Source organism: Gavialis gangeticus, unplaced genomic scaffold (assembly GCF_001723915.1).
Source record: "Gavialis gangeticus isolate Ggan-Ray unplaced genomic scaffold, GavGan_comp1, whole genome shotgun sequence".
Classification (NCBI taxonomy): Eukaryota; Metazoa; Chordata; order Crocodylia; family Gavialidae; genus Gavialis; species Gavialis gangeticus.
Window position 1 is genome coordinate 37231455 of NW_017729033.1, and position 13679 is coordinate 37245133.

Here is a 13679-nt window from a genome sequence, read left to right on the forward strand (position 1 = left end):
TTGATGATCTGCTCAGGTCCCTTCTGACCCTAGGAACTATAAAACTATGAAATAACACGAGACAAGTTTTCTTTTTCTTTTCTCTATTAAGCGGGATTGTAATACTAATCAGTTGTCACCAGATGGCACTATTAGAATTTCTAATTTGTGTCTTTGTAACTTTGAAAACATTTCCTTTTCAAGGAAGTGATGTATTCTTTTGCTACTCCAGGAACCAGAATGTATTTTTTGTGACTGCTTAAAATGATTTATGTACTAAGATACTTGTCACAGAGATAATCACAAGTGTTAAAAACTTTGTTGCAGCCTAATCCTTTCAATTTGGACTTCAAGATTTATCTTTTTTTTAGGACTTCTGTTCTCCAGGATTCAGAATGAACAGCCTTTTCTTGCTTCTCTTAGTTCTTCTTTTCAGTAAGGACTTTTCAGGAGTAGATGGGAAGAAATGGAAAGGTGAAGGTACAACACCTAACCTGGACAGCATTATAATTGGAAGGTGTTATGAATATATTAGAATTGTGAATCCTGCTGTTGGGTAAGTATTTGTCTTTTTGTCTAATGGTTTTTAATTCATAGTCCTGATACTGAAGCATTCATTATATAAATAACCCTATCAAAACCAACTCAGGTGGCCAGAACAAAAAAATTGATGTTAAGAAATTTAGTCAAAACAAAGCAACGTTTTCAGGTTTTCAAGAATTATCTCATCTTTTCTTTGCTAGGTTGCAGGGTCCATTGATGAAAATGCTGAGGGAATGGGATATCTAATGGACTTGAAAACTTCTGTGCTCTGTGTTTTACTGTTTGTGAATTTCCTGCCACCAAATATACGTCCTACTGAATTGTTTCATGTACTGTTTTTAACCTTAAACTTTGGTTTCATTAAATCATTCAATAGACTTTTAAGCACATTTGAGGAACAGTGCTGAAAACATATTAAAACTGTGAAATGAGTATTACCAGTGCTTTTAGTTGGGTTTAGTCTGAACTGTTTGTAACAGAAAGATTCTGGTGTTTTCTTGGAAAAAAATTAAGTGGACACACTAGGTTGTTCTTATATGTTGAAAAGGTCATTTCTATCTTTCTGATTACAAAAAAACAGACTTGTTATAAGACCTTCATCTATGTTTTGTAAGTCGTTCTGTAAGAGTTGGGCAGAAATTTTCTGGAAAGCTTCTGACAAAATATGTTGTTGCCTACAAAAACTCATGCCTCTCATGAGTCACTTAAAAAGACACCAATTAATCTCAAGGATGCTATCTTCTACCTGGAAGGACAATGAGAAAGTTTCGTAGAAGGAGAGGAAGCCAGAACCAGAAATGGAAGCGAAAAAAAATGTTGCAGAACCTTAAGGTGAAAGCAACAGGTATAAACTACAAAAAAATTATTCCAGGTGGTATCCTAAACCAGGTCTCCTGTGACTTTATGGAGGAGAAGCTCAGGACTGACAACTCAATTCAGTGAGAGACAAAATTACACCTATGTCACCAAAAGAGACTTGAAGAGAATTATTTATGTAAGGAGAGATATTCAATAAGACTTTAGGTGCAGAATAGCTTTCTTTAGGTCTGAGAAAGCAGCAGATACAGTTTGAGTTAAATATTAGTTAAAACAATTACTTTTGTTTAACCACATTCTAGGATAGAGAGTGATCACTGAAAAGGGGAAGTGAGAAACCAACCTGTGTAACAGAGCAATGATTAGTGGAAGTGGTTAGAAACTAAAGAAGAGTTGTTATATTTAAACTGACTTCTGAAATTTGCAGTTGGTTTGGGGTTGGTTTTTTTTGTAATATATAGTAAGTTTGTTGCATCCACATGGTTTATTCAACGATGCAGCCAATTTCTCTGCTGGATAATCCTTGGTAGGCAAAGACAGATTTTAGATCCGTGAGATGCCAGCCCTCCATGCTGCCTGCCCACTGCCACATGCCCTGCTGCTGCCTGCCTCTGTGTGCCTGTGCCTGTCCCCTACCCCTTGCACTTCATGCCTGTGCTCGCCCCTCCACTCCCTGCTTCCCCCACCCCCTGGTCCCCCATTCAGCCCATCTCCCCTGTGTCCTGCTCCCCTATGCCGCCTGCCTCCCTCAACCCTTACCTCCTGCTGCACCTCTATTCCTCCAGGGCAGTTGGCAGTAGCATGTTCCCAGTTAGGAAATACCATATATAAATCAATGTAATACATACTGGCCTCACGCTGGCCCAGCCCAGCCAGGGAGAAGAGACAGCAGATCCCAGCAAGGCTGGGTTGGAGCTGGAAGGACAGGAACCGGAGAAGGTAAGGGGGGAAGTGGTAACTAGGGGAAGGGGAGCAGGAGGTTCGGGGGCAGGCACAAGCATGGGGGGAGGCAAGTAGGGGGCAGGCTGCAGGCTCTTCACCATGCTCCCGCTGGCCACATGTCCTCTCCCATGAAAAACGAGCCATCCTGGCCCAAGGCAGAGGGTGGCTTAGCTCCAGCCTCAGCCCTGAGCTTGAGGCCAGAGCTGGAATTTACCCACTCCCACCCCAGGATGGTACTCACATCCAAGATGAAGCTTCCCACACCCTCAAGCTGATTTTGGGTGGAAAAAATCTTGTTCTGGATTCAAGTAAATACAGTTGATTTAGGGCAGATTTAGCAGTACATCTTTCAAATCTGGTTCAAGGTGGCTCATGAAGAGGTTGGCAAATTGGAGGGAGGTCATCCTTGTGCTCATGGTTTTGCAGAGCCAGATGTTAAAAGGTAAAATTCTTTTGGCTGAGGTAAAACAGGTGAGTTACGCAATTCACTATGGCTTGAAATCTGAGTTGCCCATGGTTCAGTAAGGCTTTAATGTTTTCTAGGTAGGGGGCGTTAGTAATGATGTCCAGGGATCCTGGTTTTTTCTGATTAAAAAAAAAAAACGCATGTTTTTGGAATAAAAAAGTACATATTTCTGTGATCAAAATGAAACACCGCTTATATATTACAAATGTGGATTTTGGGTTATTTTTTTAAAATCTAAAACTTGGGGATTTTTTTTTCAATCAGAGGAAACCAGGGTCCCTGGTGATGTCCCTGGTGGCAAATACAGTCTTCTCAGGAAGGTAGATTACGTTGTGGATTTTGTTGAGAAATCCTGTTATGTTTTGTAGAAAATTTCTTTGAGTGATAAGTGGATTAGATGATGGTTGCTATTAACCCTGAATGTTCTTCAGCATAGATACTGCAGTTGGATATGATGAGTCTTTCAAGGTTTTCTTGTTTGTATATTTTAGGAGGCATGTACAATGTTTCAATGAAAGGCAGATAAGACATTGGTTTGTATAGTTTTTTTTCTTTGAAATGATGGAGAAAGTATTTGGTATCTTTGAGTTCAAGGGTGAATACTGGCATGAGTGACTGGTGCCTCCTGAATCTAGGCGGGAACCTTCAGAAGCCACCAGTGGTGGTGGCCCTGTCAGGAGGGCACCAGCCCTACTGACAGCATCAGTGTTGGCCATCAGGGGGCACAGTGGCCCCGCCAGGGGGGGCATCTGTACCCCCGTGCACCTCCTACCAGTCGCCTATGAATACTGGTGTAAAGACCTTTTTCAGTTTCTTACAATACTTGGTGTAAGAGAGTTGTCTGTTGATCTAATTTTTGCAGTTTGGGTTGACAATGGCTCCTTCCTTGTCTGCTGATTTCATCACTATTTGGTTGTTTTAGCTTCGGGATTCTTGTAGTGATTAATGATTTTACCCAACAAGGATGCTACACTAGGGAAGTAGACCGAATCACTGAATGGTTGGTTTTGCAGAACAGCATAAGAACTACAGATCTGTATTATGTTAATATATGTTATTTCCAATCTGCTTTTAACAGATCCTGATAGAATTTGAATTTAATTTCTTATATGGGTAGAATCCTGTGTCCTCTACTGAATAGTATTTAATGTGAACCTTTTAAAGAAAACATAGGACTTCTGTAATAAAACTTTTTGGATGTTAAATAGTTTAATTTGGATTTCAGGTTATTAATAGCTTCTAAACAGTCTTCCCCTCTGATTTTTTATTTTATATTCATTAATTGATATTCTGATTTTTAGAGTTAACCCTGAGTAAGACTTTCAAAAGTGTTTAACTTTCATTTTATCCAAATGAAAAAAAAAAGCGTAAATTTTACATTTTTGAATTTTTTTACCCCTTGTGATTAAAAAGGAATCTAACAAAATATTTAAAAAATGTTTATGGAACCATCCATTGAAATGGGTTTATGAGATACAACTTTAGATGGCAAAGTAATAATGGATTCATTTCTTGGACACTTCTTCCTTCCCATCACATCACATCACATAAAAAAGGGGATAGGCAACAATATTAAAGGAATTTTCCTGTTTAAGAAAAAAATAATAATAAAAAAGAGCTTTTTGTTTCGATTTCCCCAGTGATATCAGTGTCTGTATCCAAAGTTGCAAAGCAGGTGGAGGATATACTTAAAAGTGTATCCATGCAGGAAAGGATGACTGTAATAAGGGTGGATATTGGTACACAGCAAAGTGCTTTCCTGAATCACAGTAGCAACTGGCATTATAGAAAGCAAGAGCTGCAGAGCCAATGTTAGTGTTATGCATTTTCATGTTTTCTTGCAGTCCTATAAACAATTACTGTAAATCAAAACAAAATGGAAATGCCATGTCACAGTTGCAAAATAGATATTCTAATTTTTAATATGCTTGGGTATGTACAGAAGTTGCTTTTTGCCCTTTAAAATGCTTTATTGCCATGACTTAACAGAAGTGCATGGCTTTATAACACTTTAAAAATGGGTCAAATTTCTGACCAGTGGAGAAGTCCCAGGCAGCTGTGGAGCACTTTCTGCCTCCTACCTTGGAAAATGCAGGGAGGGAGACTCCTCCACCAAACGGTGAACTTCTGTCATGTTTAAGATCTCTGTAACTGTATAGTGCTATAGAAAGTGCTCTAAATTACAGCACTGTAAAATGTGCATGGAATACTTCTGTAGGCACCCCTTCTATTTAATTTTTTTGTAATTTATTTCCAAATTGGTCCCAAGCCAATGCAGGTGTAGGGCAGTTTACACTTTTGAAGTTGTGTAACACAAAACTCTTAACAATATATTAAATATTCTCATGTGAGTAAAACATGAGTGAAGAGATTTTGCTCAGACATTTTAAATTATCTTTGGATTAAAACAACAAAAGGAAAACTTCAGTCAAAAGTGGATTTTTTTTTCCGATCACTATCATATAAAAGTAAGGGGTTAGAATTAAAATAATATTGTGGTGTATAATGAAGGTTTCTAATAAGAAAATGCTATAATTACACATGTACTTTACTATATATAGTACTATATACACATATATGTGTGTGTAGATACTATATACACATTTATATTCTATGTATTGCTGGGCAGTATAGAAAATTCAAGTTTCTAAAATATAATATCTTCTTATATTTTTAGCTGTCTGCTAAATAAACCCAGCATAACTCATTGTTATCTCTCTTAAGGTTGCTAAAAGTTGTCCTAAACAACAAGCCTTCATCATGCCATAGTTTCAACAAGTATTTTTGTTAATTAAGATGCCTTAGGTAGTACAGTAGAATGATAATTTATCTGCTTAGATATGAGATGAGAGAAGTGAATAGAAAAAAGCAGTAAATGAATTAATTATTCAGACATTTACTTCTGGACTTTAACAGCCATTGAAGTCAGTGAAAAGTTTAAGAGTTAACTTAAAAACAATGCCTACAAGTTCCTACACGGAAAGAAGATTTCTTATAGTAGACTGCTTTTTAATGGAAAAGACCTGGTGGCAGGAAGCTAAAGCCAGAAAAAAGACACAAAGAAGGCCATTGGAACAACTTGAGTAAAGAGGTGGTAGCTTGATGTCTTTACATTGAAACTCTGTGTTTTTTCCGAAAGATGCACTACAGTTCAATAGAAGTTGTAAACTTGATACTGAGTCAGTCTGTGGCCTCTCTCATACAGAAGGTCAGATTTGATTACTACAAGGGTCCAGTCTAAATCTATAGCACCTTAAATCTGTGATTGTAAGAACTGAGAACATTCAGCATCTCAGAGATGTGCTTAGTATCTCCAAGAACTATACAGAGAGGCCTGCCCCTCTACTATAGCCACAATGCTGAAAGAAGCATGGCTAAATAAAAAGCACACATTATGACATGAGTTTCAAATGGAAAAGACATATGCCATGGCTATACTACAGACTTCTGCTAACATGTGTGTCACGGGAGTGTGAAGAGGTCCAACCCCTGAACAACACAGACATCCCTGCAGAAATTCTTATAGTCATGAGTAGTATATAGGCACACCACCCTTCAATGCAAACGTGACAGGTGCGTGGGACCGGAAGTCCTGCACCCTTAGCTCCACCCATTTCCCCTTATATATTGTGCGACGTCACTACCCCTGACCCCTGACCCCAGTCACATGGTGTGTGACATCATCAGCCCACCCCCTGACTCCTGTCACGTGGTGTGTAACATCAGCAACTCTGCCCCCTCCCCTAGTCACGTGGTGTGTGACACCATCACCACATGGTCCATGACATCAGAAGGACAGCCTGTGCAGACCCCCAAAGCCCAACCCCTCATGCTGCAAGAACCACCCTAGATCACGTGGTACAGTTATGACCTATTAGGTCCCAGACTGCTCTAGCCCCCCCTCCCAGAGCACAGGCATGGCCTATGGGGTGGCAGTTGGATGGTGTGACCCCTCTAACAACCCGCCCCACCACCCCCAACCAATTGGGGGGGGGGGTTCAGAGGCCTTGGACCTCCCAAGAATGACGTTGAACCAATTGGAGTGAGTAGAGGGGTTGGGATTTAGGCTGCAAGCCCCACCAGGTCTATCTGCTTTCCCAAATGACCCCTCTGTTTGAGACTGTGCTCAGACATGGGGTGGGGCAGACATGGAGGAGATTCAGGAGTGTGAGATGGATGCCAAGTCTACCAAAACAAGACCAAGGACCGTGACAGAACCTGAGCAGATCGTATCAGAACCGCCCATGGAGAGCAAGGACAACTCAGTCTCAAGGGACTCTGCTGAGGTAACTAATATAGATGATTTTTGTGTGGGTGATTTTCTTGTAATTGTCTGGTCCTGTATTAATAACAATGTTTTTGCAGGTAGACGATGCCTTCATAGAGAGCTTTCAAAGCATGCACATTGGCACCCCACCAAAATAAAGGTCTTTTGCATGAACTGTTTTTGTCCATGTCCAAAAGAGAGCAGTTCAAGACCAAAGACTGATGCAACATTTTTGTCCAAAGACAATGACTGTTAACCCTGGCTTTGAGCCTGCGGAGATTGCCAAGCAGGGCTACAAGCCCATGGAAGTCACACAGCAGGGCTACGAGCCCACAGAGGTCACCAAGCAGGGGTGTACTCGGGGGCTATTTTCAAATAAAAAAGTATCCCACCCCCTGTTCAAGATGAGGCTGAAGACCTCGTTAATGTTGTATTTATTACCTGCTTAATAAACGTTGTTTTACCATGTTTTAAATTTGTTCTCAAGCGTTTGAATGCACCACATGGGTATTAGCATGGGGTGGGTGTGGGGCAGCAGTTACCAGACATGTCTACACAGGGGGTTATGTTAAAGGAAGTTTATTACTCTCCTGGTGAAGCTGGCGGTTTTGGCAGGGTGAACACACTTTGAAGCCTCCAAAAGGCAGCATAAGTTTCTGAACAGAAGCGGGGTGGCCATCTGGTTTTCAGATCAGGACGCTTACACCCTACACAAACTGGCAAGAAGACATTTTCAGATAGTTTCAGATACTGATGCACAATGGCAGGCAGATTTGGTGGATATGCAGCAGTTTTCCAAGCACAATCGTGGGGTTAAGTTCATCTTAACAGCAATAGACATATTATCAAAGTACGCCTTGTCCGTGTGTCTAAAACACAAGTCAGGCGGTGAAATAGCTCGGGCCTTTAAAACCAGTTTTACAGAGGGCTGCGTACGTCAAAAATTAGACTGATCGGGGGAAAGAATTTAATAAGTCTTGAAGCAAACTGTTAAAACAGTATAATATTCACCATTTTGTGACGAACAGTGAAGTGAAAGCGGTGGTGGTAGAGAGGTTTAATAGAACATTAAAATAAAAAATGTAGAGGTATTTTACAGCCTGCAACACCTTTTGCTACATTAATGTGTTACCAGAGTTTATAAAGAGCTACAACCACAGTTTTCACAGAACTATCCACACCAGACCTGTTGACGTGAACTTCTCAAACTCTTCATGGGTGTGGAAAACCATGTATGGGGACTATTTCAAAATAAAACCAGCAGCACTCATGTTTAGAAAAGGAGACCACGTGAGGATGGTCTAGGACCAAAGGGAGGTTTGAAAAAGGTTGTGAAAAAACATTCACCGATGAGATTTTCATAGTGGATGAAGTCCTTAGACGTGTGCAGATGCCTGTAGACTGCCTAAAAGATTATGAAGATGAACCTATCAAGGGTTCTTTTTACCCTGAAGAACTACAAAAAGTGCACCCCAATCAGAACAGAGTTTACAGAGTTGAAAAAGTTCTAGTAACAAAAGGAAAGGGAAGAAAGAAGCAGTTGTTGGTGAAATGGTTGGGATGGCTGGCTAAATTTAACAGCTGGGTGGAAGCCTTCCATTTTGTAACATATAGGGGTACCTCAGACAGAAGGCCGAGATGTGCGATGGCAGCTTTTACATAACTTTGCCCAGGATTTTTCCGCAGAACACCAGCTCAAACTTTACCATACAGCTGGTTAAACCTCTGAATCTGCTGCGGAACTAGGAGATAGGGTTAGCAGAAATACAATACCCGCACAGCTGGAACAACATCAATGAAGACACCCCTTTCAAAATCATTTCTGGGACTAAAAAATGGGGGTACCTCCTGCCTCGGGGGTATTATACAACCATCACAGAGTTACTGGATCTTGTAAACAATACAATTACCACCCACCTTACTCCACCTGAATTAGTTATGCACTATGACCAAGTGATCAGAAAAGTGAGACTTAAAGCCAAAGATAACTCTTATAGTTTTCATATGCATGGTGAGCTAGCCTATATTTTGGGAATGCTACCTGGGGCCTCTGTTAAAAAAACACCCTTCCCAGCTAATATTACCAGAGGGTTCAATTCACTGTATGTCTACAAGAACATTGTGGAACATCAGCTTGTTGGGGAGTTTTCGGTTCCTTTGCTATGCTGCATCCCTGTCCGTTGAAGCAACAATGAGTTTGTCACCATTACATACGACAACCCACATTATGTCCCCATTAGTCAGCACCACATCGACACAATCAGCATTGAAATAAAGACAGATCAGAACAAACCTGTCTCATTTCGTTGTGGTAAGGTGATCGTTAAACTTCACCTACGCTCCCAGAAGACTTTGAGATTTTAAAATAAGTAAAAACACGATGATGATGGTAAAAAACTATAGGGACCCTAACTTGTACAGAAATTATTATAGAGCCCAGGCCAGGTATGGTCTTCCCAGATGTTGGGGTGCCCGTGATGTATGGGGCTGGTGTGGGAGGCATATTTCTCATTCTCTTTAGAAAAGCCGTTCTGCTTTTGAGAAGGGGTCTGGAGATTATTAAGCCGCACACCAAAAATGTGGCACAAAACACAGCCAAAGATGTGATCAGTCATGTCTCCCAAGCTGTCCTGGATAACGTGGTCAAGCTGGGAAAGCAGGAAGTGTCTGGCCTCATATATATTCAAAGAAAGAGCCTTAAAAGAAAGAGAGGTGCACCACACTCCAGATGTGCAGGACCTCTTCAACTCCTTAAAAAGAAGAAGGTAAGTCGACGGGGCCACCACACGTGAAAAACCAAGAAGCAGCCTGGGAGAAAGAAGGGGCACTCTCCTGGAAGAAACAGAAATATATTTTAACCACCATGGCCTTTGTTCACTGTGGGTCTGAAAAATGAGCCAAATCTGAACTGGATGCGTTTCAAATAGCCCCTACGCAGACCTGCATTGAGAAAAGCCTATATGTTGAGATCCCCCCACTCTCAGCTATTATTGAGTCCAGCCCCCTAGACTTTTCCATAGCCAGGAATGGTGAAGAATACATGGATTTGAACAACACACTGCTGTACCTTTGCTGCAAGACTGTAAAAGGCGATGGAACTGATCTTGATGCTAGGTAAGCAGTGGGTCTGGTGAATTACCCGCTAGCCTTTGTCTTTAGTCAGCTGGATGTCACTCTGGGAGGTCATCTCATAAGCCAGAGCAACAACTTACCAAGCCTTCATTGAATTGGTTCTCAACTACAGTGATGACACCCTAACTACACAATTTTCTGTTTTACAAAGATACCCCGGGCATCATGAAATGGTCACGCGGGATGGCAATAATCACGGGTTTCGGAGATGGGCAAACCTGACAGACCTGAGCAAAAAAATAAAGCTGCTTGGTCATCTCCATAGCGATTTGTTTTTTCAAGAAAAATTGTTGCTGAATGGCGTGGATCTGAAAATTAAACTGACATGCAGGAAAGATGCCTTCTGCTTGATGGGGGCCGCAGCAGCTGGCCAATGTAAACTAAAACTCACATCCACCTCACTGTTTGTGAAAAAAGTGAAAGTAGCCCTGGGCGTCCAACTGGGTCATGCAGAGGCCTTGCTTATGGCCAACACTAAATACCCCATAGACCGCGTGGGTACGAAAGTGTTTAGCATTCCTGCCGGCAGCTGAGTCAGCAACCAGGAGAATCTGTTTCTGGGGCAGTTGCCCAAACTCATCATCATCAGGTTCATGGATAATGATGCCTTTAGTGGGAATTATGCTAAGAACCCCTTTAACTTTAAACATTACAACATGAATTTGGTGGGACCCTACGTTGATGGAGAACAAACCCCGACAAAACCCCTACAACCAGATTTTGAGAACAGTAACTGCGTGAGAGAATACCTGCAGCTGGTGCAAACAGCCGGTAAACATATGAAAGACTGGGCCCTAATAATCAACCTTGAGGAGTTTGCTCTGGGGTACGCCTTATTTGCCTTTGACCTGTCTCATGATCAGGAGTGTGCTGATCATTATTTGCCAATTAAAACTGGGAACCTGAGAGCAGAAATACGCTTTGCCCACCATAGTTAACACGATCATGTACGGGGTCTTTGACAACATCACAGAAATAAATCAGAGGAGAAACGTCCTGTTTGACTACATGTGAAGATGGACACCGAACAGCTCACTAGGGTTTTATCCTCATGCCCCTATGCCAAAGAAATTTTTTTAGATGTTTTCCCCTGCGACTGGCTTCCTAAGACTTGACTGTCTCAAAGGCCCCTGAGCTTGGTGGTCAACACACACCCATATAATCAACCCAGAGAACACTGGTTGGCTGTTTATCTGGAGGATCGGAACCGCAGAGAATTTTGACTCATACGGTCACCCCCAAACAGTGCTTTTTCCTCAAAGCGTTATGTTGTTTTTAAACAAGAACGCTACTGACACTGCTTTTCAGGTGAAACAGTTACAAGATCCCCAGTCTGTTGCCTGCGGATACCATCATGTGTTTTTCCTACACCACCGTAGCAAGGGGCTATCGTTTGACCAGATTTTTAAATGTTATTATTCCGACGAGTTGCACAAAATGATAGGGTGGCGATGCATTTTGTAAAAAGTAAATATAAAAATTTCCATGTGGCAAGGCCTGCTCAAAACATGTTTCAACATGCCCAGACATGCATTTCTTGCTATGACTTTCACAAATGCTTTGTCTAAATAAAACACTCAGCTGATTGTGTAAATAAAAGCTGTTGTTGTTTAAATGTGTGTATGTTAGTGTTTTCATTTAAAAAATCCTCTGTAGACAAAAACTTTATAGCAGTATAGAATAATTTAATTCAAAGTGTAAAACTTTACATGGAGAGCCAATGGCTTTTAGAGACAGTTTTTTGCTTCTTAGGTGGTGCTGTTGGTGTTTCTTAGTCTGAGGCAGATAATTTTAGGCGTTCCAGATTATCATGATTCATGGCATTGCCCATAACAGAAGATGGTACGTTCAGCTTGGCCATGGCTTTCATAAAGATGTCCCAGCCTTTAGGCAGACATTTACTAGTCCCAGCATGACTCTGAAGGGTTCTCCAGACCAAGTTAAGCATTGTAGAATCCTTGACGAGCATCCCTTTGTAGACAAAACCCCCTTGATCATCAAGAAGAAATATCTTTGTGCTGGCTCAGCTTAGTGAGCAACACTTTAGCATTTTTCCTGTATCAGGCATGCACATTGTCCAATACTTCCTGAACGACGGTGTTGGGGTTTGTGGGAATTCCTAGGGGGTCTGTTCCAGCAGAAACTGGGTTAATTTCCCTCTGTCCAGATCACCCTGCTTTACGTAGGTCAGGTATTTCTGAAGCAGGGCGGCATACAGTTTAGCCTTATCATATTCTGGTAAACCCGGTCTTTGGAGAATATCCCTCATTTCAGCATCCAATAAGCAGGTTGCCTCGGTTCTGATATTTTGCTGAGGTGGTTGGGGACCCCTTAATTGTTCCAGTTCATGTTTAGGCACCAGGTACATTTTTTCTGAGTGCTCCATCACCGGCTAGCCAAAAGTCCCATACCGTAATCAGAGAGAGAGCAAAACTTAACAGAGGGCCAATAAATCCCCCAGACTGTTTCACCAGTTGTTTCTTTTTTTTTTTAAGAGGCAGTCTTTTGTTGCTTAGGTGTTTTATGATCCCCCATCTCTTCTTTCAGCACGTGAATTTGATGCGGTGTCAAAGGGATGTTTCCTTCTAAGGTGTTCAGAGCAATTTCTGAAATGGCTGCTAGTAAATTGTCAGAGGCCGAGCAGAGTATAGCTTTTCTCTGCTGTGGGGAGGATTGAAGAAGCAGTTTTAAGAAAGCCAAATTTCTTTTTATGCGGTTAGACATGTTCCCCTTCTACTGTCTCCAGCACTAAGAAGAGGCCTCCACAACATCATCTCTTTTTATTCCCACCCGTTGTTTTTTTTAAAGAATAAGGAGCTAATTGGTCGGGAGGAAAAAGCCCTGTTCTTAATTTAAAACATTCAGGGTAGAAGCATTTAAATCAACCACCAGATACCTGTAAGGTGTTTTAGTGGCATCCTCAAAAGCTTCTAGAAAGAACTGGGCCTTACCCAGGTACATCTGCTGCTGCAGGGACATTATCTATAGCTTATCCCTGGGGTTTTTAAACAAAACCATGTATTTTGCATTAGGGGTAATAGTGCAGCCTCTTTTCCCTTGACAGAAAACATTTTGAACTATATACATAATGCTAAGATTCTGATGATGCACGTACTTGGTAAAGGCTTTCTCGACTTCACCTCTGTCACAAGCAGAGTCCATCAAATCATCTACCACAACCATATTTATTTTATTAGGAGGAAACAAACAGTCGTCATTGAGACTGTCCGGTAGACCCTCCACAAACTTGATAAAAGGATATTTACAAAGCAGTTCTTTATACAAAGGCTGCCAACAGCTATAGCACCACATGATATTCTCAGGCATAACAGACAACATTTTATCAGCATGATCCAGAAGGTTTTTTATAAAGTAACTTTTACCACAGTTGCTAGGGCCAGTCAAAACCACAGAAAAGGAGTGCTTCCAACGCATATCCATCTTTAAAAACCATAGGGGAGTCATAGTTTCATAGTTTTAGAGTCGGTAGGGTTGGAAGGGACCTGAGCAGATCATCAAGTCTGACCCCCTGCC

The 13679-nt window shown here is 41.3% G+C and overlaps 1 protein-coding gene across 1 annotated transcript in view; it reads left to right on the forward strand.

Moving 5' to 3' along the window:
* The first annotated feature begins 182 nt into the window (after window positions 1-182).
* Window positions 183-13679, forward strand: part of LOC109303956 (ADP-ribosyl cyclase/cyclic ADP-ribose hydrolase 2-like) — a 42186-nt gene continuing 28689 nt past the window's right edge. The window contains 1 exon segment of the mRNA XM_019526366.1: window positions 183-535. Coding sequence (XP_019381911.1) covers window positions 375-535 — 161 coding nt within the window. The 5' untranslated portion in view covers window positions 183-374.